The 27,331-nt window shown below is 43.1% G+C and overlaps 1 protein-coding gene across 1 annotated transcript in view; it reads left to right on the forward strand.

The window, feature by feature from the left end:
- COL21A1 (collagen type XXI alpha 1 chain) overlaps nt 1–27,331 on the forward strand; it is a 526,378-nt gene that overhangs the window by 222,878 nt on the left and 276,169 nt on the right. Inside the window, exons 4-6 of the mRNA XM_073589133.1 lie at nt 2,060–2,228; nt 2,471–2,687; nt 5,765–5,938. Coding sequence (XP_073445234.1) covers nt 2,060–2,228; nt 2,471–2,687; nt 5,765–5,938 — 560 coding nt within the window. The remainder of the gene's footprint in view (nt 1–2,059; nt 2,229–2,470; nt 2,688–5,764; nt 5,939–27,331) is intronic.

Here is a 27,331-nt window from a genome sequence, read left to right on the forward strand (position 1 = left end):
TCACTTTTCAGTCCTCTACAGCAATCCTGCTCTCTCGCTGGTCCTGTCACCGACTGACTACTCTCTGGAAAGAACTATTTACTTCAGAGCTCACTCCTCCCACCAACTGTCACTTTTCTAACTCTGATTGGATGCCTAACTATCACTCCACTACCTAAGCTCCTCCCATTCTACCTACCTTCTACACTAACCCCCCACACCCTTTCCTAGCCAGTCTGGGATAAGGCCATCCTCCCAAAGGGTGCGCCCAGGTGCCCTGACTAGCTAGTGTGTGTGTTGAGTGCAGTGTTAGGAGTCCTGGGTGGTGATCCCTCCTTACCTGAGGGTGGGATACCATACTTCTGGATGAGGTGCAGTACCTCTGTGGTGACCGGACCCTCAGGGGCGCCACACATACCTTCCGTCCCACCTCAGAAACCAGCGAATCCCATCAGCGTACAGCGCATGCGCTGGGGAATTCATAAGTCTTCAGTCACATATAGTGACTGCAGACTTATCGATTTGGACTGGACAAGCACTTTAATATGTTATCACATTTCCTACATTCTCTTCTTAGACTTGCCTTTTTATTCATGAAGCAGGTAAGTCTTAGGCTATGTGCCCATCACAGTTGTGGACTACACTCCAAATAAACTTGAAAAAATATATATTTCAAACCTTTGCAATTGTATGCCTATATATTAAAAGGAGCATGTCATGTCCCCTGACTGTCTCCAACCATTATTATAGAAGGATGTGTGCCGATTTCATTAAACTGACAAGGTGTTTGACGTGCCTTACCTACCGTGCAGTGTTTGAAGAATGAACTTTCATCTTGCATTATGGCATATGCCAATGGAGGAGGGTTAGTCTGACAGGGGATTTCCTATTTTGGACTAGTCCTGCTTGTATTTAGAATCACATATTTGACACTTCCTAAGCTCTCACTATAAATGCACATGCTATGTCTACACAGTCATAAGCATCCACTTTAAGTCTTTAATAGTAGCACTGAAAATGTAAACGTCTTTCATATTCAAGTAAAGATTTGTAATGTCGGCATTTTAATTTAGAAGTCTTTTTCATACTTTAACAACAGCCTTCATATTATTGATAATGGGTAACACACTCACACTTCCAGGTTAGCAATGAGCTTTGTTTTGTCAGTGTCCACACAAAGCTAGATGTCTGATTGTTTTCTCCTCTCCCAGTACAAAGTTATCAAAAATATTTTTTCAACCTCTTTATCTCTCACTCCCTTTTTTTCTCTCTATCAAAATGAGCTCCAACTTTTTAAAGTAATGTCTAAAATTGAAGGTACAGTAAAATATTTGGTCATGCAGCCCAACAAGATCTTAGTAGAGGCAAGAGCAGATTATTATTCTGCAACAACTTGTTATACCTAAAAGGCTGGACAGGTAAGTATTACTAGCGCTGACTAAGACAGATCTGTACCCCATCTTTCGGGGATATCATTCTTCTTTTTCTAGTCTATGTAAGGAAATGAAACATTAGAAGTGATTTGTCTTTTAAACCAGGGCATGCAATCCCAAGAGGAAAGCTACAATTCACTTTTTAAGATATGAATGGAGACATTCATACTAGCTTTTTTAATCGTATATTTCATGTCAAAAGTTCATGGTGATTTGGCCTCACCTATCATTTGTGATAAGCCACTGGCAGTGCTTAAATCAGCTCACAATGTAGTTAAAAAGTTGTTCCTGATGGTTTGAGTTATGTCAAATGTCTTTGGGATACGCTGGTAAAAACGATCCATTACCAATGGACACACATAAAAAATGTGAGTTTGATGAAGTAGTCCTGAGCTAATCATAATAACTGTTCCATATACTTAATCATTACCGTTGTGTCATTTATTATTTCACAGGTATTGTCAAAGTTTGAGATAGTCATGATCTTATTGCAATCTTAATGTCTCGCAAGTACAGCAGGAGACGCATGTGTCTTGACGAACTATAGTGTACATCCATGTGCTCTTAAAACTACAGCATTAATCATTAGATATGTTCACTTACTAGTTCAACAATTTACTGTATATGGATTTCCTCTTGCACTACAGAATCTGTTTGTCCAACAAGAATTCCAGTGGCAGCTCGAGATGAAAAAGGTTTTGACATACTTTTAGGTTTGGGAATGAATAAGAAAAATGCTAAAAAGGTTAAGGGATCCATCCCTGCAATTAAAGCTTATGAAGTAACATCACAAATCGATCTTACAGAGTTCACAAGGTGAAGTAATTCTATCTCATATCTATCTATCATCTATCTCGTATCTATCTATCTAATCAATTTGTCATCTATCGTTTTTCTATACACCTTAATAGTAAAATATTGAAAATAAATTATTTTAGAAATAGCTATTTTAAGAATTGCATTGCTTATGATTATTTAGCTCATGAGTTTTGCACAGTTGTTTGCTTCCATTGAGTTCCTCTGGGAAAATTGTAAATCTGCTTTTTTTTTCTTCATAGAAATATTTTTCCAGAAGGTCTTCCCCCATCATATGTCTTTGTGTCCACTCAGAGATTTAAAATAAAAAAGAAATGGGATTTGTGGAGAATAGTTGCGCTTGATGGTGTAGTACAAACTGCTATTTCACTGAATGGAGAAGACAAAACATTGTCCTTTACTACAACCAGCCAAACAAATGATATCCAAACTGTTAAGTTTGCCACACCTGGAGTAAAGGTATAATTAATCCTCTATTAATTATCCATGCTTTTAAGACCTATGTTTCCTGGTAATAGAGCATATTATAGTTAAAGGGGTTATATGAGATTGTACATGATCAAGAGTGGCATAATGAAGAGAAGAATATATATTTTCCAATCTCATGAAAACAAAATAATATATATATATACATATATATATATATATATATATATATATACAGTATATTTAAACATATTGTTTTTTCACTATGTATAGGTAGGCAAGATATTTTTTCTGTAGTAAAATTAATTGCAACAGTTTAACCTCTTAGATGCCACTGTCAATGGTGACAGCATCATTTCGGAGGATGCGAATGGGGATTTGTTATTGACTCCTATTGCTCCCGCTCAGCAACCCATCTCCAAAATACTATTCCTATGAAGCTGAGCTTGGGCTTCATCGAAGACCAATTATTCCATTTATATTATAGGTACAATTATACAATAAGGCTAAAATATTTATCTCAAACAATTAACCCTGTAATAAAAAAATAAATCAAAATGACAGAATTGCTGTTTTTCTTGGTTATGTTATCTTGCAAAAAATGGAGTGAAAAGTGATCAAAATGTCATATGGAACCTATATCAACTAAATCTCACCCTGCAAAAAACATGCTAGCCTTCAACACCATCAAATGAAAAATACAAAAAAATGTGTGGCTCTAAGAACATGATGGCTGATACATAAAATATTTTTTTTTACTTTTTTTTTTAACTAGTACCACAAACACATTTTAAATCTTCATAACTGTATTGACTTGTAGAACAAAGTTACCAGGTTATTGGGTCATTTTTGCCACAAAGTACAGTAATGGCGTTCAAATCTATAACAAACCCTGCAAGCATTGACATGGTTTTGGAGACAGGAAAAAAAGCTATGACTCTTGGAAGAAGTGTAGAACAAAAGCACAAACATGAAAAATGACCCAATCCTTAAGGTGTTAAACAAACTGATTAACTCTATAGCAAATGCATTGCATTCCCTTTGGATTGGGAAGTTTCTAGTGACTGTTTCTTCTCAGCAAATATCAGTGGTTCAATAATGTATTGCCAGAATGGATATCATGGGTGTGTCAGTGGAAGAGTCAATCTTTGTCGTGGCTTTTCATTCTAGAAAACAAAGAAGAATCTTGAACAAGAGACCTCCTTCTATCACATTCATATGCCTTAATAGGGTTTACAAGCAGGAGATGTATAACCAAGATAATTTTTTTTCTCTTCTTCATTCAAGAGCCATAACTTTTTTTCAGTCATCATAGCCATATGAGGGCTTGCTTTTTGAGGGACAGGTTGCATTTTTGAATGACACCATTCATTTTATCATGTGGGAAAAAATTTCCAAATGCAGTGCTGTTGCAGAAAAAGTGTAATTCCACAATTTGTTTTATTTACCATGCTCATTATATGGTAAAATGATCTGGCCATATGATTCTTCAGGTCATTCTGATTTTGAAGATATCAAATATGCATAGTGGCTGGCTTTCAAAGGAGAACCATTATGACAGGCACGAGAGTTTCAGCAGACTCTCACCTGTCATGGCAACCCATTGGTGCCTTGCGATCACATCACGGGCACGGGGATAGGTGAATAGAATGAAGTACCACCTGCCGGGGGTAGAAAATGCTGCTGTCAGAGGCTGATAGTGTCAATTAAACAGGTAATCAGCCATGAGCAGGGATCCACTCCCCCTGTGGCACATGATGCCTGAATAGCACAGCCATCATCTGACGAGTAAGATGTGGACTTGCAACATCAGGCAGCCAGCATATGATGGAACTGTTTGCTATATGTCAGTAAGTGGTTAAAGTATATCTTTGGCAATGAATACAAATTTACAGTTTGCATAATTTATTAATGTATTCATTCTTTTTTCAAATTCATAGCATAATTTCCCTTCAGATCCTGAATTATAGTCAATAAGAGCTAATATCTATTCTTATATTCTACAGTACAGTTCTAGAAAAGGTTACGTTGGCTAAGATAACACAGCACAGGGATATCAGTAAGTGGGATAATGTTCTGCGACCTGTTATCAAAATGGCGCATTGTGAGTCATGATAACTTTTGCTACATCTGTATGTAGAATTGAAATATTTTACCATTAATTCATTGCTAAGTCAAGTCATTGTGGCTAAGTCTATTAGCAATCTAATGTTAATTAAAAGATGCTAAAAACACCTGCCAATATTGTAAATACAACTCTCTGAAATATAATTATCATCATTTTCTAGTTGGTAATGCTGAACCAACATTTTGAAAAAAAAATCCCAGAACATTAAGTTCTAATGGTCTATTTACATAACGTGATGTGTGGCATCAAAAAGACCACCAATCAGCTACTTAGACCTGGCTTCAGATCTGCGCTGTAAGCTCTGTGATTAGAAATGAGAGAACCCAAACTTAAAAGTTTGGGGTTCAAGTCAGACAGTTAGTGACCGGTGATAATCGCCGAATGTGGACTTCTCCCAGTGATTGGAGTTCCGGGGGAAGGAAAGTGAGATTTTCTTTTTTTTTTCCAGATCCAACATTCAGATTTCCATTGTTTTCAATGGGGTTCGGGTTCTGGTTCAAATTCGAGTACAGTTCTGGCACCGGACTGAACTTTGGACTAAAGTTCGGGTCGGGTACCAGAACCCAAACTTCCACGAGTCCGCTCATCCCTATGTGTGATAGATCGTTCAGTGCACAAACATTTTCTCACATTCTGTGAACCGCAGGTCCTGTTAATACAGGGTGATACGCTAAGGAGAACGATGATCTGTTGTGCAAACCAAAAGATAATTTCCCCAATTTTGATAATTTGTCAGCAGTTTGTTCAGACTGCAATATGATCGTGAAACAAGCATTCCTATGCTCACTCACAATAACATTGCAGTGTTAATAGACCTTCAGATATAAGTGAAATAAAATACTCCAGAAAATAATATTTCAAAATATTATATTCTTTTTTTTACATTATATGAATATGCAATTTGAATTGAATGTAATAAACATTTTCTCACATTCATATGTACTGCAGCTTGGTAGAAATAATTATTTTCCTTCTTTGTTAGAAATTATTTGATGAAGGTTGGCACCAGATAAGACTTCTAGTAACGGAAGAGGATGCGACTTTGTATATTGATAATCAAGAAATTGAGACCATACAACTACTGCCTGTAATAGGAATATATGTCAATGGCCAAACACAAATTGGAAAGTACTCAGGAAGAGAAGAAACAGTTCAGGTAACTGAATTCCAATTTATATACTTGGAAGATAATAGCAACCAATTTAATCTTTCTTCCTGTATCTGATCGGTTTCTATAATGGATTTTGCTTTGCTGTTCTCCCCAACTAATAATGTTAATTGCTTACAGAGAACCTGTAAAGTCACCGAGGCCCTCAAACCACAATCATTATGTGTCAAAACTCTTTTCATGCTTTATGATTTTTTTTTATCATCCCCCGCTCAGATCCTGAAATCCTGCCCCCTCAACATGAATGATAATTTCTCCACTATTTCCATCTATGTTCAGTGGAGGAAGTTTTATTTTGCCAAGTAAAAATAATTTTGAGACATTAAGAGCTTTACTAACCCCTTTCTGACTGCTGATGGGATACTACATCAGCAGTCAGAGTCCCCTACTTTGAGGTGGGCTCCTGCGGTGAGCCCACCTCAAAGCCGCAAAATGTCAGCTGTTATAAACAGCTGACATGTGCCCGCAATAGGCGTGAGCGGAACTGCCATCTGCCCACATCTATTAACTAGTTAAATCCCGCTGTCAAGCGCTGACAGCAGGCATATAACTAGCGCTTCCGGCCGCCGGGCCGGAAGTGAGCTCATCGCCGACCCCGTCACATGATCGGGGTCGGCAACACATTGCCTGGAAAACCAGAGGTCTCATAGAGACCTCTATGGTTGTTCCAGGCAGATCGCTTTGAATGCCGCCCAGTGGCTGGCATTCAAAGCACAGCAGTAAATCTGCTACATATTGGCGATCTGCTCATTGCCCATATGTAGCAAAGCCGATCGAGTTGTGCATGCTTCTAGCCTCCTATGGAGGCTATTGAAGCATGCCAAAAGTAAAAAAAATGTTTAAAAATAAAAAAATAAAAAACCTAAAAGTTCAAATCACCCCACTTTCGCCCCAATCAAAATAAAATAAAACAATAAAAAAAATCACACATACACATATTAGGTATCGCCGTGTTCAGAATCGCCCGATATATCAATAAAAGAAAAGCATTAACCCGATCACTAAACGGCGTAGCGAGAAAAAAATTAAAAACGCCAGAATTATGTTTTTAGGTCGCCGCGACATTGCATTAAAATGCCATAATGGGCGATCAAAAGAACGTATCTGCACAAAAGTGATATCATTAAAAACATCACCTCAGCCCACAAAAAATAAGACCTCACCCGACCCCAGATCATGAAAAATGGAGATGCTACGGGTCTCAGAAAATTGTGCATTCTTTTTTAGCAAAATTTGGTATTTTTTTCACCATTTAGATAAAAGAGAACCTAGACATGTTTGGTGTCTATGAACTCGTAATGACCAGGAGAATCATAATGGCTGGTCAGTTTTTGCATTTATTGAACCTAGCAAAAAAGCCAAGCAAAAAACAAGTGTGTGAATGCACTTTTTTTGCAATTTCACCGCACTTTGAATTTTTTTCCCATTTTCTAGCACATGACATGCTAAAACCAATGATGTCATTCAAAAGTACAACTCATCCTGCAAAAAATAAGCCCTCACATGGCCATATTGCCAGAAAAATAAAAAAGTTATGGCTCTGGGAAGGAAGGGAGAGAAAAACAAAAACGAAAAATTGAAAAAGCTCCGGTCATAAAGGGGTTAAAATAGGGCTCTAACCACATAGCCACGTCCACCTGCAAGATTAATTAAAGATGCAGGAGCTTTGTATGACAGAAATGCTACTCCAGTCTCTAACTTTTGCATATTTCCCATAAGGGATGGGGGCATTGCTCTAGATCACTGCGTTGAGAAACATGTGATGGTGTCTCCGCAGTGTTGGATGTTGATCTCCATGAGGTCACTCATCCTTATGTTCATAGCCTTTCACTAGGCATTGCTCCTACTAGCCAGTTTCCTACTCCACACTGATGAGGGGCAATACCCCGAAACAGCTGTCTGTGGATGGATACCATGTTTTGGCATAGGTGGTTTCCTTCATTGGAGACTGCCCTTCCCGTGGTTGTTCCTTCCCGGGGAAAGACCTAGCTAGTCATTGCTTGCGTTGAGAAACATGTGATGGTGTCTCCGCGGCTGTTGATTTACATGCTTTTGCATATTTCCCATAAGGGATGGGGGCATTGCTCTAGATCACTGCGTTGAGAAACATGTGATGGTGTCTCCGCAGTGTTGGATGTTGATCTCCATGAGGTCACTCATCCTTATGTTCATAGCCTTTCACTAGGCATTGCTCCTACTAGCCAGTTTCCTACTCCACACTGATGAGGGGCAATACCCCGAAACAGCTGTCTGTGGATGGATACCATGTTTTGGCATAGGTGGTTTCCTTCATTGGAGACTGCCCTTCCCGTGGTTGTTCCTTCCCGGGGAAAGACCTGGCTAGTCATTGCTTGCGTTGAGAAACATGCGATGGTGTCTCCGCGGCTGTTGATTTACATGCTTTTGCATATTTCCCATAAGGGATGGGGGCATTGCTCTAGATCACTGCGTTGAGAAACATGTGATGGTGTCTCCGCAGTGTTGGATGTTGATCTCCATGAGGTCACTCATCCTTATGTTCATAGCCTTTCACTAGGCATTGCTCCTACTAGCCAGTTTCCTACTCCACACTGATGAGGGGCAATACCCCGAAACAGCTGTCTGTGGATGGATACCATGTTTTGGCATAGGTGGTTTCCTTCATTGGAGACTGCCCTTCCCGTGGTTGTTCCTTCCCGGGGAAAGACCTTGCTAGTCATTGCTTGCGTTGAGAAACATGCGATGGTGTCTCCGCGGCTGTTGATTTACATGCTTTTGCATATTTCCCATAAGGGATGGGGGCATTGCTCTAGATCACTGCGTTGAGAAACATGTGATGGTGTCTCCGCAGTGTTGGATGTTGATCTCCATGAGGTCACTCATCCTTATGTTCATAGCCTTTCACTAGGCATTGCTCCTACTAGCCAGTTTCCTACTCCACACTGATGAGGGGCAATACCCCGAAACAGCTGTCTGTGGATGGATACCATGTTTTGGCATAGGTGGTTTCCTTCATTGGAGACTGCCCTTCCCGTGGTTGTTCCTTCCCGGGGAAAGACCTGGCTAGTCATTGCTTGCGTTGAGAAACATGTGATGGTGTCTCCGCGGCTGTTGATTTACATGCTTTTGCATATTTCCCATAAGGGATGGGGGCATTGCTCTAGATCACTGCGTTGAGAAACATGTGATGGTGTCTCCGCAGTGTTGGATGTTGATCTCCATGAGGTCACTCATCCTTATGTTCATATCTAACTAGAGTAGAACTTCTTGCATGGTGCACAAAGAAGCACGGCACTTACCCGATGTGTTGAATTCATTAATAAATTTGGTGACTTGTATTTCAGCAAGACTGGTGGAGCAAAATGGTGCTTTATCTCAGTCTCGATGAATTAGCCTCTTACTATTTTGCCACAATCTCAAGAAAAAGTGTCAAAAATAGAGCCACGTAGCCTGAATCTAAAAACGAGTGCCAAACCTTTAATTGACTCAATATACCCAAAGGATGTGCAGGAGATGTAATGCTAAAGCTTACAATACCAGTGCCATCCACCTAAGCAACCAAACGCAGATTTATTTATTTTTTCAATGGTGATGCTCATGGTAGGATTAAAATACTGCCGTGTAACTGTTTCTACATTCTCCGATACCACTGAGAGCTGTTATGAAAACTCAATATATTATTCAGTGCTGCTGATTGTCAGTTGAAGGGAGCATGGAATTAGCCATGAAAATATTAGGACCTGTGGGACATTATGGTTTTCCACTTAATGTTACATCTGTTTTGCAGATGAGAGCTGCACCTAAAGTTGGATGTTTTAGCATAAAATTGGACCATAGATTAATCTGATTTTTTTATAATTCCAATATTTAATGTGTTGATGTTTCAAAAGGAAAGGTTTACAGAGCACTCTAGCTATTGCTAAACCTACATGTCTCCAGAAAATGCCAGACTGAGTTAAGCTGCATACAAATTTTCAGCTAGTGGCTTTGTAGATGCTTTTATATTTGCAGCCAGATGTTATCAAATTAAATTAGGTTCTGTTGTCCTTGAACAATTTCCAGAAAAATACTTATTTGCATTATAAGTAGCCCGAAGGTTACTATAACCAATCTCAAACGTATTATTTTTAAACATGTGTGAGTACTTTAACATGGCCTAAAAACCACAATCCTGAATGTGATATCCTGTGGGTTCCATTTGAAGGATTTGCAGGGTTGTAAAATATTAACTTCTAAGTGCCATTTTTCTTTTTTGGAATAAACTGCTAGGTTTAATATTTTGCTAAATGTGATGCGTGAAAGTCATATTTGTGGTTTGCAAACATATTCTCATTTAACCAAGTTATTGGCTTATAACACAGACATATGGTTAATTGTATAGTGCATACAGGGAACTAATCAAATCTTCCATTTCTTCCATTCAACTCAAAAAATTAGTATAACTTTCAGGTATCTTAGGCCTCGCTCACACCAGGGCCGTAACTACAACCGGGGCAGCCACCCCAACCACCCAAGGGGCCCCAAACTGATGGTAAAAAATTGTATTTTAATACTTTAATTTCTCATAAAATACCCAGCTCCTATATTATTCGAGTTTAAAGTTAATAAAAAGAACGAAAAGATCCACGAAAGTGCAAGTGTAAATGTTTTTTGTTTGTTTATACTTTAAACGGCGAAACGCTATTTCGCTTAGCAACAGGAGCTCTATGGCAGACAGTAGACTGTTAGCTGATCGTATGGTGTCGCGCCAGGCGGTGTCTCAGCCAATAGTTCAGGCAGCTGACGCGACGGGTTAAAAGAAAAACATAGAAATAAATAGGTGGATATCCAAAGTGATGTTTTTAGAAATTACAGCAACATAAATGCAAAAGTATTGAAAACTTAAAGCAATCACTGTGAAAATAATTTCTAGCAACCATGGCATACTCTTCATTTTTCCAGAGATGAATCAGCTAGAATACTTGTCCAAAATTTCCAAACAAATGTGATGTTATTTAAAATAAATACACAGACAAAACTCAAATCTTGCCCTAATTGGCCCTGAAGAAACACTTTCTTGTTGCGTCATGCTTCAAAATTAGGCATATAGCAAACCCTAATAAAATTAATGGTATATTTTTTTATCGGACCTAGGTAAGCTTCTAAACTATGAAGACTACAATTGCAAAGCATAATATAATATGTAATATAAACAGCCATTCATTAGTCATTACTACACCAAGAAGTTAAAAGTAAAGTTCTATTAGCAATGTTAGATGTTTGGATGTTTGTTGCTAGGCTGGGGTATCTGTGTAAGAGTTTATTATTGACTCCTAAGGGGTCTTTCTTCAATTCTGTCACTATATTTCTAAATGTATATTTTATTAAGTTATTAATTTATCATGATGAAGAGATTCTGAGCTAGAATACCAATTTTATTTGATTTATCTGGTTCTAATCTTTGGTTATTTATATCAGATTTGAATAATGTAACTGTCCCTCCTCTTACATCTTCAATTCTGCGAGGCTTTGAGTGTTCTATTACTTATGCATCCATTTTACTTATCACCAATGTTAGTTTACTGTCTAGGAAAGCAGATTCATACCAGATACTGGATGTGGTACATAAAATAAAAACCAGCTGCTTCGCAATAATACTCAAATTCACTCACATCATATGTAAATCTATGCCATATGATGACAAACACATTAAGGTGAGAATAATATAAGTTATTTTTCTCAAGTAGAAGAATTAGACCTAAGGATTGCATGGTTCAGTTTTCTCCAAATGCAGAGCCCTTTATTTAACCTTATCAAGGCAGAGGCCCCTTGCAGTGCAGGGAAAATGGCTTGGCAGACTAAAATATGTTCTGAATGTATCCTCGTGTTTATGTGCATTTTACAAGCCATACAGAATAGAAAAGCCATATTATTCTGAATATTAGTTTGTTGCTAATGTGTATATTAAATATTTATTTTTTGTTAAAAGGCTGATAATTCATTAGGAATATTGTATAATATATCTACTATATATCATCATTGTGCCATATAAGATTGCTTTTTACTTCTTAAGGTGGATCTGTCACTAGAACAACCATGCCCATCTAAGGTCACCTGTTCATTAAAATCAACTTAAACATGTTGAAGGGAATCTGTCACCCGTTTTTTGAAGTATGAGCTGTCGGCATTGACATATGTACAGCATTCTGTAATGCTGTAGATAAGGCCTGTTTCACACTTGCTTTTTTTTGCAGCGCGTTTTTCCCGCAAAAAAACGCATTGAAAAACGCATACAAAAGCATACAACTGCTGCGTTTTTTTCAAGCATTTTTATGAGCATGCATGAAAAAAACGCAGCGTTTTTATGCGTTTGTATGCGTTTTTAGTGCGTTTTTACCGCGTTTGCGGTTTTTTCCAACATTAGGTGGCCCCTCACACTAACCCAAACCATTACTTTACTAACCCTAACCCTGACCCTAACCCTAACCCTAACCCTAACCCTGACCCTAACCCTAACCCTTAACCAAACCATACTTAACCCTAACCCTGACCCTAACCCTTAACCAAACCATACTTAACCTTAACCCTAACCCTAACCCTAACCCTAACCCTGACCCTAACCCTAACCCTGACCCTAACCCTTAACCAAACCATACTTAACCCTAACCCTGACCCTAACCCTGACCCTAACCCTTAACCAAACCATACTTAACCCTAACCCTGACCCTAACCCTGACCCTAACCCTAACCCTAACCCTAACCCTGACCCTAACCCTAAACCTGACCCTAACCCTAACCCTAACCCTAACCCTTAACCAAACCATACTTAACCCTAACCCTGACCCTAACCCTTAACCAAACCATACTTAACCTTAACCCTAACCCTAACCTTGACCCTAACCCTAACCCTAACCCTGACCCTAACCCTTAACCAAACCATACTTAACCCTAACCCTGACCCTAACCCTGACCCTAACCCTTAACCAAACCATACTTAACCCTAACCCTGACCCTAACCCTGACCCTAACCCTGACCCTAACCCTAACCCTAACCCTAACCCTAACCCTTAACCAAACCATACTTAACCCTAACCCTGACCCTAACCCTTAACCAAACCATACTTAACCTTAACCCTAACCCTAACCCTGACCCTAACCCTAACCCTAACCCTAACCCTAACCCTGACCCTAACCCTTAACCAAACCATACTTAACCCTAACCCTGACCCTAACCCTGACCCTAACCCTAACCCTAACCCTAACCCTGACCCTAACCCTTAACCAAACCATACTTAACCCTAACCCTGACCCTAACCCTAACCCTAACCCTAACCCTGACCCTAACCCTTAACCAAACCATACTTAACCCTAACCCTGACCCTAACCCTAACCCTAACCCTAACCCTGACCCTAACCCTTAACCAAACCATACTTAACCCTAACCCTGACCCTAACCCTAACCCTAACCCTGACCCTAACCCTAACCCTAAACCCCCTTAACTAACCCTAACTTTACCCAAACCCCTAAATTCCATTGTCTAAACTAATGGTAAAAAAAAAAAACGCATGTGCAAAAAAACGCATACATAAGCATGCCAATGCGCACATATGCTCACCATAGACTTATAATGGGTGTCTTGCTGTAAAAAAACGCATTGCGCGCATGCGTTTTTTTGAGGCAAATCGGACGCACAAAAAATGCAACAAGTTGCATTTTGTGCGCCCGAGCGCATACCGCAAAAAAACGCATGCGCGGTAAAACGCGTACAAACGCATGTGTATGCGCACATAAGCGCATCCCATGCAAAGTATAGGAAAAAAAACGCATGCGCTATTTAGCGCTAAATTACCGCGGAAAAAAACGCAAATGTGAAACCAGCCTAAGATAAAAAAAAGAGTTAGATTATACTCACCAGAGGGGGCGGTCCGATGGGTGTCGCGGTCCGGTCCGGCGCCTCCCATCTTCACAAGATGCCATCCTCTTCTTCCCTTCCTGTCGTGGCTCCGGCACAGGCGCACTGCTCTGTCCTGTTGAGGGCAGAGCAGAATAGACCTCTCCCGACGCCTGCGCCCTCAACAGGGCAGAGCAGTGCGCTTGCACTGGAGCCACAACAGGAAGGGAAGAAGAGGATGGCATTGTGTGAAGATGGGAGGCGCCGGACTTGACCGTGATACCCATTGGACCGGATCGCCCCCTCCGGTGAGTATAATCTAACTCTTTTTTTTATCTATCAGGTTACATCTGGGGCTTATCTACAGCATTACAGAATGCTCTACATATGTCAATGCTGGCAGCTCATACTTCAAGAAAAGGGTGACAGATTCCCTTCAACATGTTTAAGTTGATTTTAATGAACAGGTAACCTTAGATGGGCATGGTTGTTCTAGTCCGGTGAGTATAATCTAACTCTTTTTTCTTATCTTTCAGGTTACATTGGGGGCTTACCTACAGTATTACAGAATGCTGTAGATAAGCCCCTGATGTCAATGCCGGCAGCTCATAGTTGAAAAAAAAGGGTGACAGATTCCCTTTAAGAGGATGGATCAGTAGGCTTGTGCTTCATAAATATTGGTTCTCATCTCTCATTCCCACCTTCAACAATATAAGGCTAGGTTCACATTAGCATTTACGCAGCATTTTGTATGTGCATCATCTTACACATGACGGAAAAAAATTGCATGTGCATGCATTTGTATGTGTTTTGCATGCATTTCCGTTGTTTATGCGCATGCGTTTGATATGACATCAAAAATGGGCATGTCTCATCTGATTTCTATATGTATTTTGAATAATGCATGCGTATCGAACACATGTGTACGCATGTCCTTGCTTCCGCATGCGTTCCCATAGACAGTAATGCATTTTTTATGCACTCATTCGCATGCGCATGCCTGCGCATATTTGATGGATTTTTGACGCCTCAAAAAATGCAATATGTTGCGTTTGCCAGACACCATCGCAGACCGCGAAGCAACACATGCGTATGCATCCGCAAGTGATTGCATGTAAACGCATGTCCCTCCATACACCATGTTAAATATATGTACTCATGACTCATGCGGATCTATGCAGATCAAACGCTGCACGCACAGATGCAAATGTGAAACCAACCTAATTCATTTTGTTAAAATAATCTACCATGTTCTACTATACATATGTAATGGAATTCAGGCTGTAGTCGCAGATGAGGTACTCATTTTCTGAGACTCGGCTCGCTACAAAAAAACGGGTGCCTTTTTCAATGTGTGTGTGTAAACAGGTAACCGCAATAGACACCTCCCAGGTACTTTGGTCTACCATGCATTGCTTTGCTCCAATTTCCCACAATATCATCTTTACTGACAGTTTTACTTGTATACAAAGCACAGCAGGAGATGCAGATGTCTTTCTCTTGGTTATAACACAGTGGCCTTCAACCTTTCTTAATAAAGAGACACTTTAGCTGAGCTTTTTAGTGACTTCTATCCTTCAGTCCACTTTTTGGGAACCATGAAATAATGCACCTGTGGTTGGCACCTTATTATGCTCACGGGGGGAAGCGTGGCTGATCGCGGCTGGGTGTCAACTGATTCTCACAGCTGACACCTGGAACTAAGTGCCAGGATTTGTCACGGACCACTCCCGGCACTTTAACCTCCAGAGCACTGCGATCAAACATGATCGCTGCATTCTGGAGCCGGAAGAGGGGCTGACAGCCCCTCAAACCTTTGGATCAGAGACCCCGCGGCATGACGCAGAGTCCCAATCGCTGCCACGGAGACCCAATGTCGTCATGATGACATCCAGGTCTCCAGACCTGAGAGACTTCCCGTCATGCAAAGTGATGACCAGGAAGTCTCTCAGGTTAGTGTATAGAAGCTGCAGTGCTGACAGCTTGCAAAGCATGCAGATCTGCCTGCTATAGAAGTGATCATCCTGCACAAAATGAGTGTCCCTTAGTGGGACAAAGTGTAAAAGTGAGAATTATATGAAATTTTTTTTTAAATAATTGTAAAAGTATTTTTTTAAAAACATTCTAATAATAAAAATCAATATTTATTCCATCAATAAATGAATATTTGAGCAAAAAAATCTAAACAATAAAAGAACACATATTTAGTATTGCTGCGTCCATAACAACCCAACCTATAAAACCGTCCCACTAGTTAACCCCTTTAGTGAACACCATAAAAAAGGCAAAAAAACAATACTTTATCATACCGCCGAACGGAAAGTGGAACAACATGCAATCAAAAAGACAGGTATAAATAAACGTGGCACCGCTGAAAACGTCATCTTGTCCCACAAAAAACAAGCTGCCATATAGCTCCATCACCAGAAAAATAAAATAGTTATAGCTCCCAGAATAAAGCGATGCAAAAATAATTATTTTTCATATAAAATAGTTTTTATTGCATAAAAGCGACAAAACATAAAAAAAATAGATGAGGTATCGCTGTCATCATACTAACCCAAAGAATAAAACTGCTTTATCAATTTTACCACACGTGGAACAATATAAATGCCCCCCCCAAAAAAATTCATGAATTGCTGGTTTTTGTTCATGCTGCCTCACAAAAATCGGAAAAAAAAGCGATCAAAAAATGTCATGTGCATGAAAATTGTACTAATAAAAACATCAAGTTGTCCCGCAAAAAAACAAGACCTCACATGACTCTGTGGGCCAAAACATAGAAAAATTACAGCTCTCAAAATGTGGTGATGCAAAAAAATATTTTTTGCAATAAAAAGCGTCTTTTAGTGTGTGACAGATGACAAACATAAAAACCCGCTATAAATAGTAAAGCAAACCCCCCTTTATCACCCCCTTAGTTAGGGAAAAATAATAAAATAAAAGACATGTATTTATTGCCATTTTCCCATTAGGGTTAGGGCTAAAGTTAGGGTTAAGTTTGGGGTTGTGGTTAGGGTTGGGATTAGGGTTAGGGTTGGGATCAGAGTTAGGGGTGTGTTAGGGTTAGGTTTGTGGTTAGAGTTATGGCTAGGGTTGGGATTAGGGTTAGGCTAGTTTCACATTTGCACATTTTTGCGCAGCACATTGCGCGCAATTGAAACTCATGCAAACGCAGTGGTTTTATATACATCAGCGAACGCATGATGGCAAAAAAGCGCAGCATTTGCATGCGTTTTTGCATGCTTTTGCATTTTTTATGCACATGCATTCTCTGGGTGTCACATTTCACAGGAGGAAAATTCTTGAAACAGATTACACCAATGGGACACCAGTGGGCGTGTGTCATGGGAATTCTTTATATAGACCCTGTTACAGCTGAATTCTTCAGATTTTGTTGCTTTTTCCTTTGTCAACATGGATCTGCATTGGAAGAGTTTTTGCTTCAACTTGGATCTGGACATCGCGCTGTCTCAGGCTTTTGCATTTGCTTGCCAGCAAGAAAGGCAGAGAGAGAGACAGCGAAGACGGCAGCGGTGGCGTTTGTGGATACATCCGATTATTGAAGTCCGGGAGAGCCGTGGAAAGTACCACACCATCTATAACGAGCTCCAGGAAAACCCGGCAAAATTTAGTGACTATACCTGGATGTCCCAAGAAAGCTTCATGGATTTGCTTGCTCATGTTCAAGGAGCCATACGGAGACAGGACACACAGATCCGTTGTGCGATTCCTCCTGAGGAACGGCTCCTGGTCACATTACGGTACGTAATATTTACAAACCAATGCCTGCATAATTGTTTTTGTTCTGCCATGTACTAATCCCAAGCCTGAAGATTTATTGTTCTGCCATGTAGTAAACAAAAGCCTGCAGAATTATTGCTATGCCATGTACTAATTTTTTTTTCAGTTCAGTGTTTTGCAAAACCCTAGACATATATATTAATTTTTTTCTCTCTCTTTTTGGCAGATTCCTAGCTACTGGAGAGACCATATCATCACTCCACTTACAGTACCGGCTTGGAATCTCCACCTTGTCGGAAATAGTTGCCGACACCTACCGGGCTTCGTGGGACATTCTCTGTCCAGAATTTATGCCCCTGCCCACCGCAGACAAGTGGCTTGAAAAAGCTGAAAAATTCTGGACAGTCTGCAATTTCCCCAACTGTTTGGGAGCTGTGGATGGGAAACACATCAGGATAACCAAACCCACAAGAAGTGGATCGGAGTACTATAACTATAAAAAGTACTTTTCTACAGTACTCATGGCTAGAGTTGAGCGACTTTTGTTTTTTTAGGGTCGCGTTTCGTTTCGTGAAACCCGACTTTTCCAAAAGTCGGGTCGAGCAACATCGTCCGATTATAGGGAAAAGTCGGGGTCGTCCCGAAACACGAAACCCAATGTAAGTCAATGGGGAATAAAAGTCGGCAGTGAGAGGAGGACAGGAAACACACCTACAGTGCCCATTTGAATGCCAAAAGAATCAATTCTTCTTACTTAAGCTTGTCAACCTTAATTAACTTCATAATACAAGTTACGCAGTGAAAAATGGGGGTTATTTGGCTAAAGTTGTGGGGGGGGGGGAGGGCTGGCTGCAGGTTTTCATGTGCCCTGGGCGAAAGAGCGCCCTTTTAACACATACCACAACTCATCATGCTCCGATACGGCAGATAAATAGCGGTATAGTACAATGAAAAATACCTCACTTTTTACATCTCATGACGAGGCCCATCTATTTCTCCATACAGAATCATTGGTCCCATATAATGTTTGAAACAGTATATGATGAGCTCCACATAATGCTACAGTATATGTTGGTCCCCATGGATGAAGCTCCACTGTCTTATGGGCCCAAATAATGCTCCAAACATAATGGGCCCCATTTCTAATGCTCTAGTGTATAATGGGCCCTGTAAATGCTGCTCCAGTGTCTGATGTCCACCTTTGGAATGTTCCAGTGTATGGTGGGCCCCATCTATCATTCTCCAGAGTATAGTGCTCCCCAAAAATTGCTGTCCCAACATTGAAAACAATCAAATAAGTCTCCTCGCTAGAGAATCCCTGTACTTGTCTGGACAGGTGCTGTAGCTTGCTTAACAGCTCGCCAGCCGTTCTCACGCCCAGTATGGATTGCACGTGATTGCACAAAGGTTAGAAAGGGTACCGTATCCCTGGATAACATGTATGGATAGCGTACACATTCAAAATATATGTCTCAGGAGGCAGGCTCAGACGGTGTCAGGCCCAGTATGGATTGCACATGATTGCACAAAGGTTAGAAAGGGTACCGTATCCCTGGATAACATGTATGGATAGCGTACACATTCAAAATATATGTCTCAGGAGGCAGGCTCAGACGGTGTCAGGCACAGTATGGATTGCACGTGATTGCACAAAGGTTAGAAAGGGTACCGTATCCCCGGATAACATGTATGGATAGCGTACACATTCAAAATATATGTCTCAGGAGGCAGGCTCAGACGGTGTTAGGCCCAGTATGGATTGCACGTGATTGCACAAAGGTTAGAAAGGGTACCGTATCCCCGGATAACATGTATGGATAGCATACACATTCAAAATATATGTTTCAGGAGGCAGGCTCAGACGGTGTTAGGCCCAGTATGGATTGCACGTGATTGCACAAAGGTTAGAAAGGGTACCGTATCCCTGGATAATATGTATGGATAGCGTACACATTCAAAATATATGTCTCAGGAGGCAGGCTCAGACGGTGTCAGGCACAGTATGGATTGCACGTGATTGCACAAAGGTTAGAAAGGGTACCGTATCCCCGGATAACATGTATGGATAGCGTACACATTCAAAATATATGTCTCAGGAGGCAGGCTCAGACGGTGTTAGGCCCAGTATGGATTGCACGTGATTGCACAAAGGTTAGAAAGGGTACCGTATCCCCGGATAACATGTATGGATAGCGTACACATTCAAAATATATGTATCAGGAGGCAGGCTCAGACGGTGTTAGGCCCAGTATGGATTGCACGTGATTGCATAAAGGTTAGAAAGGGTACCGTATCCCTGGATAACATGTATGGATAGCGTACACATTCAAAATATATGTCTCAGGAGGCAGGCTCAGACGGTGTCAGGCCCAGTATGGATTGCACGTGATTGCACAAAGGTTAGAAAGGGTACCGTATCCCCGGATAACATGTATGGATAGCGTACACATTCAAAATATATGTCTCAGGAGGCAGGCTCAGACGGTGTCAGGCACAGTATGGATTGCACGTGATTGCACAAAGGTTAGAAAGGGTACCGTATCCCCGGATAACATGTATGGATAGCGTACACATTCAAAATATATGTCTCAGGAGGCAGGCTCAGACGGTGTCAGGTCCAGTATGGATTGCACGTGATTGCACAAAGGTTAGAAAGGGTACCGTATCCCTGGATAACATGTATGGATAGCGTACACATTCAAAATATATGTCTCAGGAGGCAGGCTCAGACGGTGTCAGGCCCAGTATGGATTGCACGTGATTGCACAAAGGTTAGAAAGGGTACCGTATCCCCGGATAACATGTATGGATAGCGTACACATTCTAAATATATGTCTCAGGAGGCAGGCTCAGACGGTGTCAGGCACAGTATGGATTTGACGGCCCAGATTACACAGCGGAGGAGCAGGGAGAGGTAAAGATTGCAAATGCTGGGGCCCTGCCCAAGCAAGGGGGGCCCACTCGTGGGCGTCGGTACTGGCACTGGGCCCCTCATAGTACAGCGGTGTGTCTGACGGCGGGTGTGCACCACCACCGTCAGAGACACTTGATTGCACTATGAGGGACCCTGTGCCAGTGCCCGCACCCAAGAGTCGGCCTACCCACCGTCCAGGGCAACGGCACTCGCACGGTGTCGTGCGGTAGGTGGTGACCCCGGCCATGGGGGGGGAGGCAGCACAGTTAGGGAGTTTTAGAAAGTGGCATATGTTGATGTTGGACATTCAGCTGATGCAAAAGGCGAAATAGGTGAAGTACCAGGAAGAGGTGGACCAAAGCAAGCCATTTTTCTGTCACCCTATGTGTCATCAGGGGAAGGTGGGACAAAATCCTTGGAAACCCATGCGTGGTTCATTTTAATGAAGGTTAGATCATCCACATTTTGGGTTGACAGACGGGTCCTTTTTTCTGTCAGGATTGATCCAGCTGCACTGAAGACTCTTTCCGATAGCACACTTGCAGCTGGGCAAGCGAGCTCCTGTAAGGCATATTGGGCCAATTCAGGCCAGGTGTCCAGTTTAGCGGCCCAATAGTCAAAGGGGAATGACCTGTGTGGGAGAACATCGATATGGGAGGAAAAGTAGTTTGTAACCATAGTTGACAACTGCTGTCTCCTGTCACTTTCCATCGATGCAGTATTACCAGTTGTGTGAGCGGTATTTGAAAAATCAGTCCACAACATTGTCATAAAACCCCTGTCTCCAACGCCACTTCTGCTGTGTGCACCACGAACACCTCTGCCAAGCTGCCCCCGGCCCGTACGGCTCGTGTGAGAACCATCACCGCTGCTGTGTGCTGGGAATGCCTCAAGCAACCGATTTACCAGAGTTGCTTGTTTATTAGCCAATATTAGGTCAAGGTTCTCCTGTGGCATGATGTTTTGTAATTTGCCTTTATAGCGTGGATCCAGGATGCTGGCCAACCAGTAGTCGTCATCGTTCATCATTTTGGCAATGCGGGGGTCCCTTTTTAGGATCCGCAAGGCATAATCTGACATGTGGGCCAATGTTCCCGGTGTCAATGATGCACTGCGAGTGCTGGGTGGAGGAGCACTTTCTGGCAAATCCACATCCCTCCAGTCACGCACAAACCCTGTACCAGACCTTGCCACGCCAACATTTTCACTTGCCCCACGAGATGCATCCTCCTCCCCTAAGTAATCATCCCCATCATCCTCCTCCTCCTCCTCTTCTTCCTCCACCTCGTCCAGGAGAGGTCCCTGAGCAGACAATGGCTGAATGTCATCAAGGATTCCCTCCTCCTCTTCCTCCTTATCAACATTGGCTGCAGACGCCTGCTCCTTAAGGTGCGTCAAAGTTTGCATGAGCAGACGCATAAGTAGGATGCTCATGCTTAGGATGGCGTCGTCTGCGCTTAACAGCCGTGTGCATTCCTCAAAACACTGAAGGACTTTACAAAGGTCTTTCAGCTTCGACCACTGCACGCCTGTCAACTCCATGTCTGCTCTCAAAGTGCCTGGCCGTGTATCCTCCCACAAATGCATTATGGCCTGCCTCTGCTCGCACAGCCGCTCCACCATGTGCAGGGTGGAGTTCCACCTTGTTGCAATGTCGATAATGAGGCGGTGGTTGGGAAGGTGGAGCAATCGCTGCAGCTTCTGCATACGAACGGAGTGTACAGGCGACCGGCGGATGTGCGTGCACAGTCTTCGCACCTTCTGGAGCAGGGCTGTTAACTCCGGATAATTTTTGAGGAAGCACTGCACCACCAGGTTCAAGGTGTGAGCCAAGCAAGGTATGTGGCTGAGTTTTGAAAGGGCTATGGCTGCCACAAAATTACGGCCATTATCACTAACTACCTTGCCTGCCTCAAGATGTACACTGCCCAGCCATGACTCAGTTTGTCGCTTCAAGTACTCGGCCAGCACCTCGGCGGTGTGTCTGTCGCCCAAACACATCATCTGCAACACAGCCTGCTGACGCTTTCCACTAGCTGCTCGATAGGGGGACACATTGTGTGCAACATTGGCAGCTGCAGATGGAGTGCTCGTACGACTGCGCTCTGTGGACAAGCTTTCGCTTCTGGAGGAGGAAGAGGAGGAGGAGGAGGAGGAGGGTCGAACGCCTACAGCCAACTGTTTCCTATACCGTGGGCTAGGCAGCACTGTCCCACCACCGCTGTCCCCTGTGGACCCTGCATCCACCACATTAACCCAGTGCGCAGTGATGGACACGTAACGGCCCTGGCCATGCCGACTGGACCATGCATCAGTTGTGAGGTGCACCTTTCCGCTCACTGACTGCTTAAGTGCATGGACAATGTGGTCTTTCACATGATGGTGGAGGGCTGGGATGGCTTTGCGAGAGAAGAAGTGGCGACTGGGTAGGTCATAGCGTGGTACTGCATAGGCCATGAGTTCGCGGAAAGCTGTGCTTTCCACCAACCGAAAGGGCATCATCTCAAACGAGATTAGTTTGGCAATGTGGGCGTTCAAACCCAGTGTACGCGGATGAGAGACTGAGTACTTTCTTGACCTACTCATAGTGTCTGGGAGGGTGAGCTGGACTTGAGAGCTGCATATGGTGGAAGTAGCGGTGGACAGGGCGGACTGAGAGAGGGTTGATGATGGTGATGGAGTTGGTGTTCTTTCTGATGGCCTAGAATCAGTCTTTCGTTGATATAACAGTGGGATTCCCTGACTGCTGTGGTCTTGCAACGACACCTCAACATTTGCTGCTGTGCTAACCGGTGGGCTTACAGTGGGGGAAACAATGTAGCGTTTCTGACTACCTTCGTTGTGATCAGTTGCACATGTGGCACTTGAGGTTTGGTGTTGTGTCCACGCTTGCAAGTGCATGCTGGTTAAATGTCTAAGCATGCAACTGGTATTCAAAATTTTCAGATTTTTCCCTCGGCTAAAGGTCTTTGCGCACTTCTTACAGATAACCTTGGCCTGATCATGAGGATTTTGTTCAAAAAAGTGCCACACTGCACTCTTCCTACTTTGGCAGACATTTTGCGGCCTAGCACGCTGTGATCTTTTGACCCTCTGGACAAGCTGTCCAGCAACTCTTTTGATGTTTGGAACCTGTCTTTGGAGTGCTCCGGGCCTGCCAGATAACAGCTGTTGCGATGTCGATGTCTGCTGTGGATGCTCCTCATCTGAGCTATTGGAAGCAGCACCCTCTTCCCCCAATGGATGCCAATCTGGGTCAACAACTGGGTCATCCATCACCTCCTCTTCTATGTCATGTGCACCTTTCTCTGTGTCACCGTGTATGGTGGTATAGTGTGCGGGAAGGGGCACCTGAGTCTCATCAGGGTCAAAATCTGGCTCTGTACACTGCGAGGACAATGTAGTGCTCTGAGTGAATGTACCAGCAGAATTATCCATCAGCGGCTGTGCATCAGTGCACTCCATGTCAGATTCATCTTGGCCTGGGTAATTCACCATTTCACTTGATAATCCAGGCATGGTATGTGAAAACAGCTCCATGGAGTAATCAGTAGTATGGCCTGCGTCATCCTTCAATCTTGGTTGGGGTGAAGGACACAAGGAAAGGTGTGGTTCATGAACATGAGCCTCCAATGACGACTCAGTGCTTTTACTTTTTACAACTGAAGAAGAGGAGGCGATAGAGCTGGAGGCTGAGTCAGCAATGTAAGACAAAACTTTTTCCTGATGCTCTGCCTTTAAAAGCGGTTTGCCAACTCCTAGAAAACTAAGCATTCGAGGCCTTATGTAGCCAGACGATGACGCAGGGTCAGCACCTCCTGCATTCGGTCCTATTTTGCTCTTGCCACTACCATCAGATCCACCACCAACACCATCATTACCAGCTGCCAACCCCCGCCCAATTCCACGGCCTCTTCCACCAGCCTTCCTCAGTTTTGGTAGAAATGTAGACAAAATCCAACAAACTATATAGTAATGTAAAACAAGGTACAAGGTGTCTATAGGACAGGGGAGATTTAGAATTTCTGCACACACTTGTGGACAGTGGACACTTTTGGATTGTGTGAGGCCCACTGATATCTGAGCGCTATGTGACAGGCTCGATGGCACAGCTGCCTGTGACCAAAGTGACGAGAGGATAATGGAGATTTTGAATCTCTGCGCACACTTTTGGACACTGGACACTTGTGGATTGTGTGAGGCCCACTGATATCTGAGCGCTATGTGACAGGCTCGATGGCACAGCTGCCTGTGACCAAAGTGACGAGAGGATAATGGAGATTTTGAATCTCTGCGCACACTTTTGGACACTGGACACTTGTGGATTGTGTGAGGCCCACTGATATCTGAGCGCTATGTGACACGCTCGATGGCACAGCTGCCTGTGACCAAAGTGACCAGAGGATAATGGAGATTTTGAATCTCTGCGCACACTTTTGGACACTGGACACTTGTGGATTGTGTGAGGCCCACTGATATCTGAGTGCTATGTGACAGGCTCGATGGCACAGCTGTGACAAAAGTGACTAGAGGATAAGGGAGATTGGATTGCTTTTAAAAAAGCAGTTTGCGGAGCAGTGGGTAAACAGCAATGCCAGCGTGTCAGGAAGCCTTAAAAGGCAGCCCAACAACCAACACCACTGATACACCACAATATAGCCTCCCCTTGCACTGCACACATAGTGACTTGTGTGTTGTGCAGGCCAAATCGCTAGCAGCAGAAGCAGTTTTTTTGTCTTCTTCCCTGCCTAACGCTCTCCCTACAGAATCAGCAGCAACCTCTCCCTATACTAAGATCGGCAGAAGTAAGATGGCGGTCGGCGTGCACGCCCTTTTATACCCCCTGTGACGCCCACCAAAGCAAGCCAATCACTTGCATGCCCTTCTGAAAGATGGTGGTGACCCGTGCCTAGGTCATCACGTTGCCCACAGTGTCCGTGGATCCTGATTGGCTGAAAAAGAGCGCAAAACAAACTTTTGAAACGCGACTTTGGCGCGTAAGTCGCCGACCTCGTGGCCGACCTCATCCTAGGGTCGGGTTTCGTTTCATGAAACCCGACTTTGCCAAAAGTCGGCGACTTTTGAATTTTTTCGACCCGTTTCGCTCAACTCTACTCATGGCTAGAGTTGAGCGAAACGGGTCGAAAAAATTCAAAAGTCGCCGACTTTTGGCAAAGTCGGGTTTCATGAAACGAAACCCGACCCTAGGATGAGGTCGGCCACGAGGTCAGCGACTTACGCGGCAAAGTCGCGTTTCAAAAGTTTGTTTTGCGCTCTTTTTCAGCCAATCAGGATCCACGGACACTGTGGGCAACGTGATGACCTAGGCACGGGTCACCACCATCTTTCAGAAGGGTATGCAAGTGATTGGCTTGCTTTGGTGGGCGTCACAGGGGGTATAAAAGGGCGTGCACGCCGACCGCCATCTTACTTCTGCCGATCTTAGTATAGGGAGAGGTTGCTGCTGATTCTGTAGGGAGAGCGTTAGGCAGGGAAGAAGACAAAAAAACTGCTTCTGCTGCTAGCGATTTGGCCTGCACAACACACAAGTCACTGTGTGTGCAGTGCAAGGGGAGGCTATATTGTGGTGTATCAGTGGTGTTGGTTGTTGGGCTGCCTTTTAAGGCTTCCTGACACGCTGGCATTGCTGTTTACCCACTGCTCCGCAAACTGCTTTTTTAAAAGCAATCCAATCTCCCTTATCCTCTAGTCACTTTTGTCACAGCTGTGCCATCGAGCGTGTCACATAGCGCTCAGATATCAGTGGGCCTCACACAATCCACAAGTGTCCAGTGTCCAAAAGTGTGCGCAGAGATTCAAAATCTCCATTATCCTCTCGTCACTTTGGTCACAGGCAGCTGTGCCATCGAGCGTGTCACATAGCGCTCAGATATCAGTGGGCCTCACACAATCCACAAGTGTCCAGTATCCAAAAGTGTGCACAGAGATTCAAAATCTCCATTATCCTCTAGTCACTTTTGTCACAGCTGTGCCATCGAGCCTGTCACATAGCGCTCAGATATCAGTGGGCCTCACACAATCCAAAAGTGTCCACTGTCCACAAGTGTGTGCAGAAATTCTAAATCTCCCCTGTCCTATAGACACCTTGTACCTTGTTTTACATTACTATATAGTTTGTTGGATTTTGTCTACATTTCTACCAAAAATGAGAAGGCTGGTGGAAGAGGCCGTGGAATTGGGCGGGGGTTGGCAGCTGGTAATGATGGTGTTGGTGGTGGATCTGATGGTAGTGGCAAGAGCAAAATAGGACCGAATGCAGGAGGTGCTGACCCTGCGTCATCGTCTGGCTACATAAGGCCTCGAATGCTTAGTTTTCTAGGAGTTGGCAAACCGCTTTTAAAGGCAGAGCATCAGGAAAAAGTTTTGTCTTACATTGCTGACTCAGCCTCCAGCTCTATCGCCTCCTCTTCTTCAGTTGTAAAAAGTAAAAGCACTGAGTCGTCATTGGAGGCTCATGTTCATGAACCACACCTTTCCTTGTGTCCTTCACCCCAACCAAGATTGAAGGATGATGCAGGCCATATCACTGATTACTCCATGGAGCTGTTTTCACATACCATGCCTGGATTATCAAGTGAAATGGTGAATTACCCAGGGCAAGTTGAATCTGACATGGAGTGCACTGATGCACAGCCGCTGATGGATGATTCTGCTGGTACATTCACTCAGAGCACTACATTGTCCTCGCAGTGTACAGAGCCAGATTTTGACCCTGATGAGACTCAGGTGCCCCTTCCCGCACACTATACCACCATACACGGTGACACAGAGAAAGGTGCACATGACATAGAAGAGGAGGTGATGGATGACCCAGTTGTTGACCCAGATTGGCATCCATTGGGGGAAGAGGGT

Source organism: Dendrobates tinctorius, unplaced genomic scaffold (genome assembly GCF_039654945.1).
Source record: "Dendrobates tinctorius isolate UK_male_01 unplaced genomic scaffold, ASM3965494v1 ptg000107l, whole genome shotgun sequence".
NCBI lineage: Eukaryota > Metazoa > Chordata > Amphibia > Anura > Dendrobatidae > Dendrobates > Dendrobates tinctorius.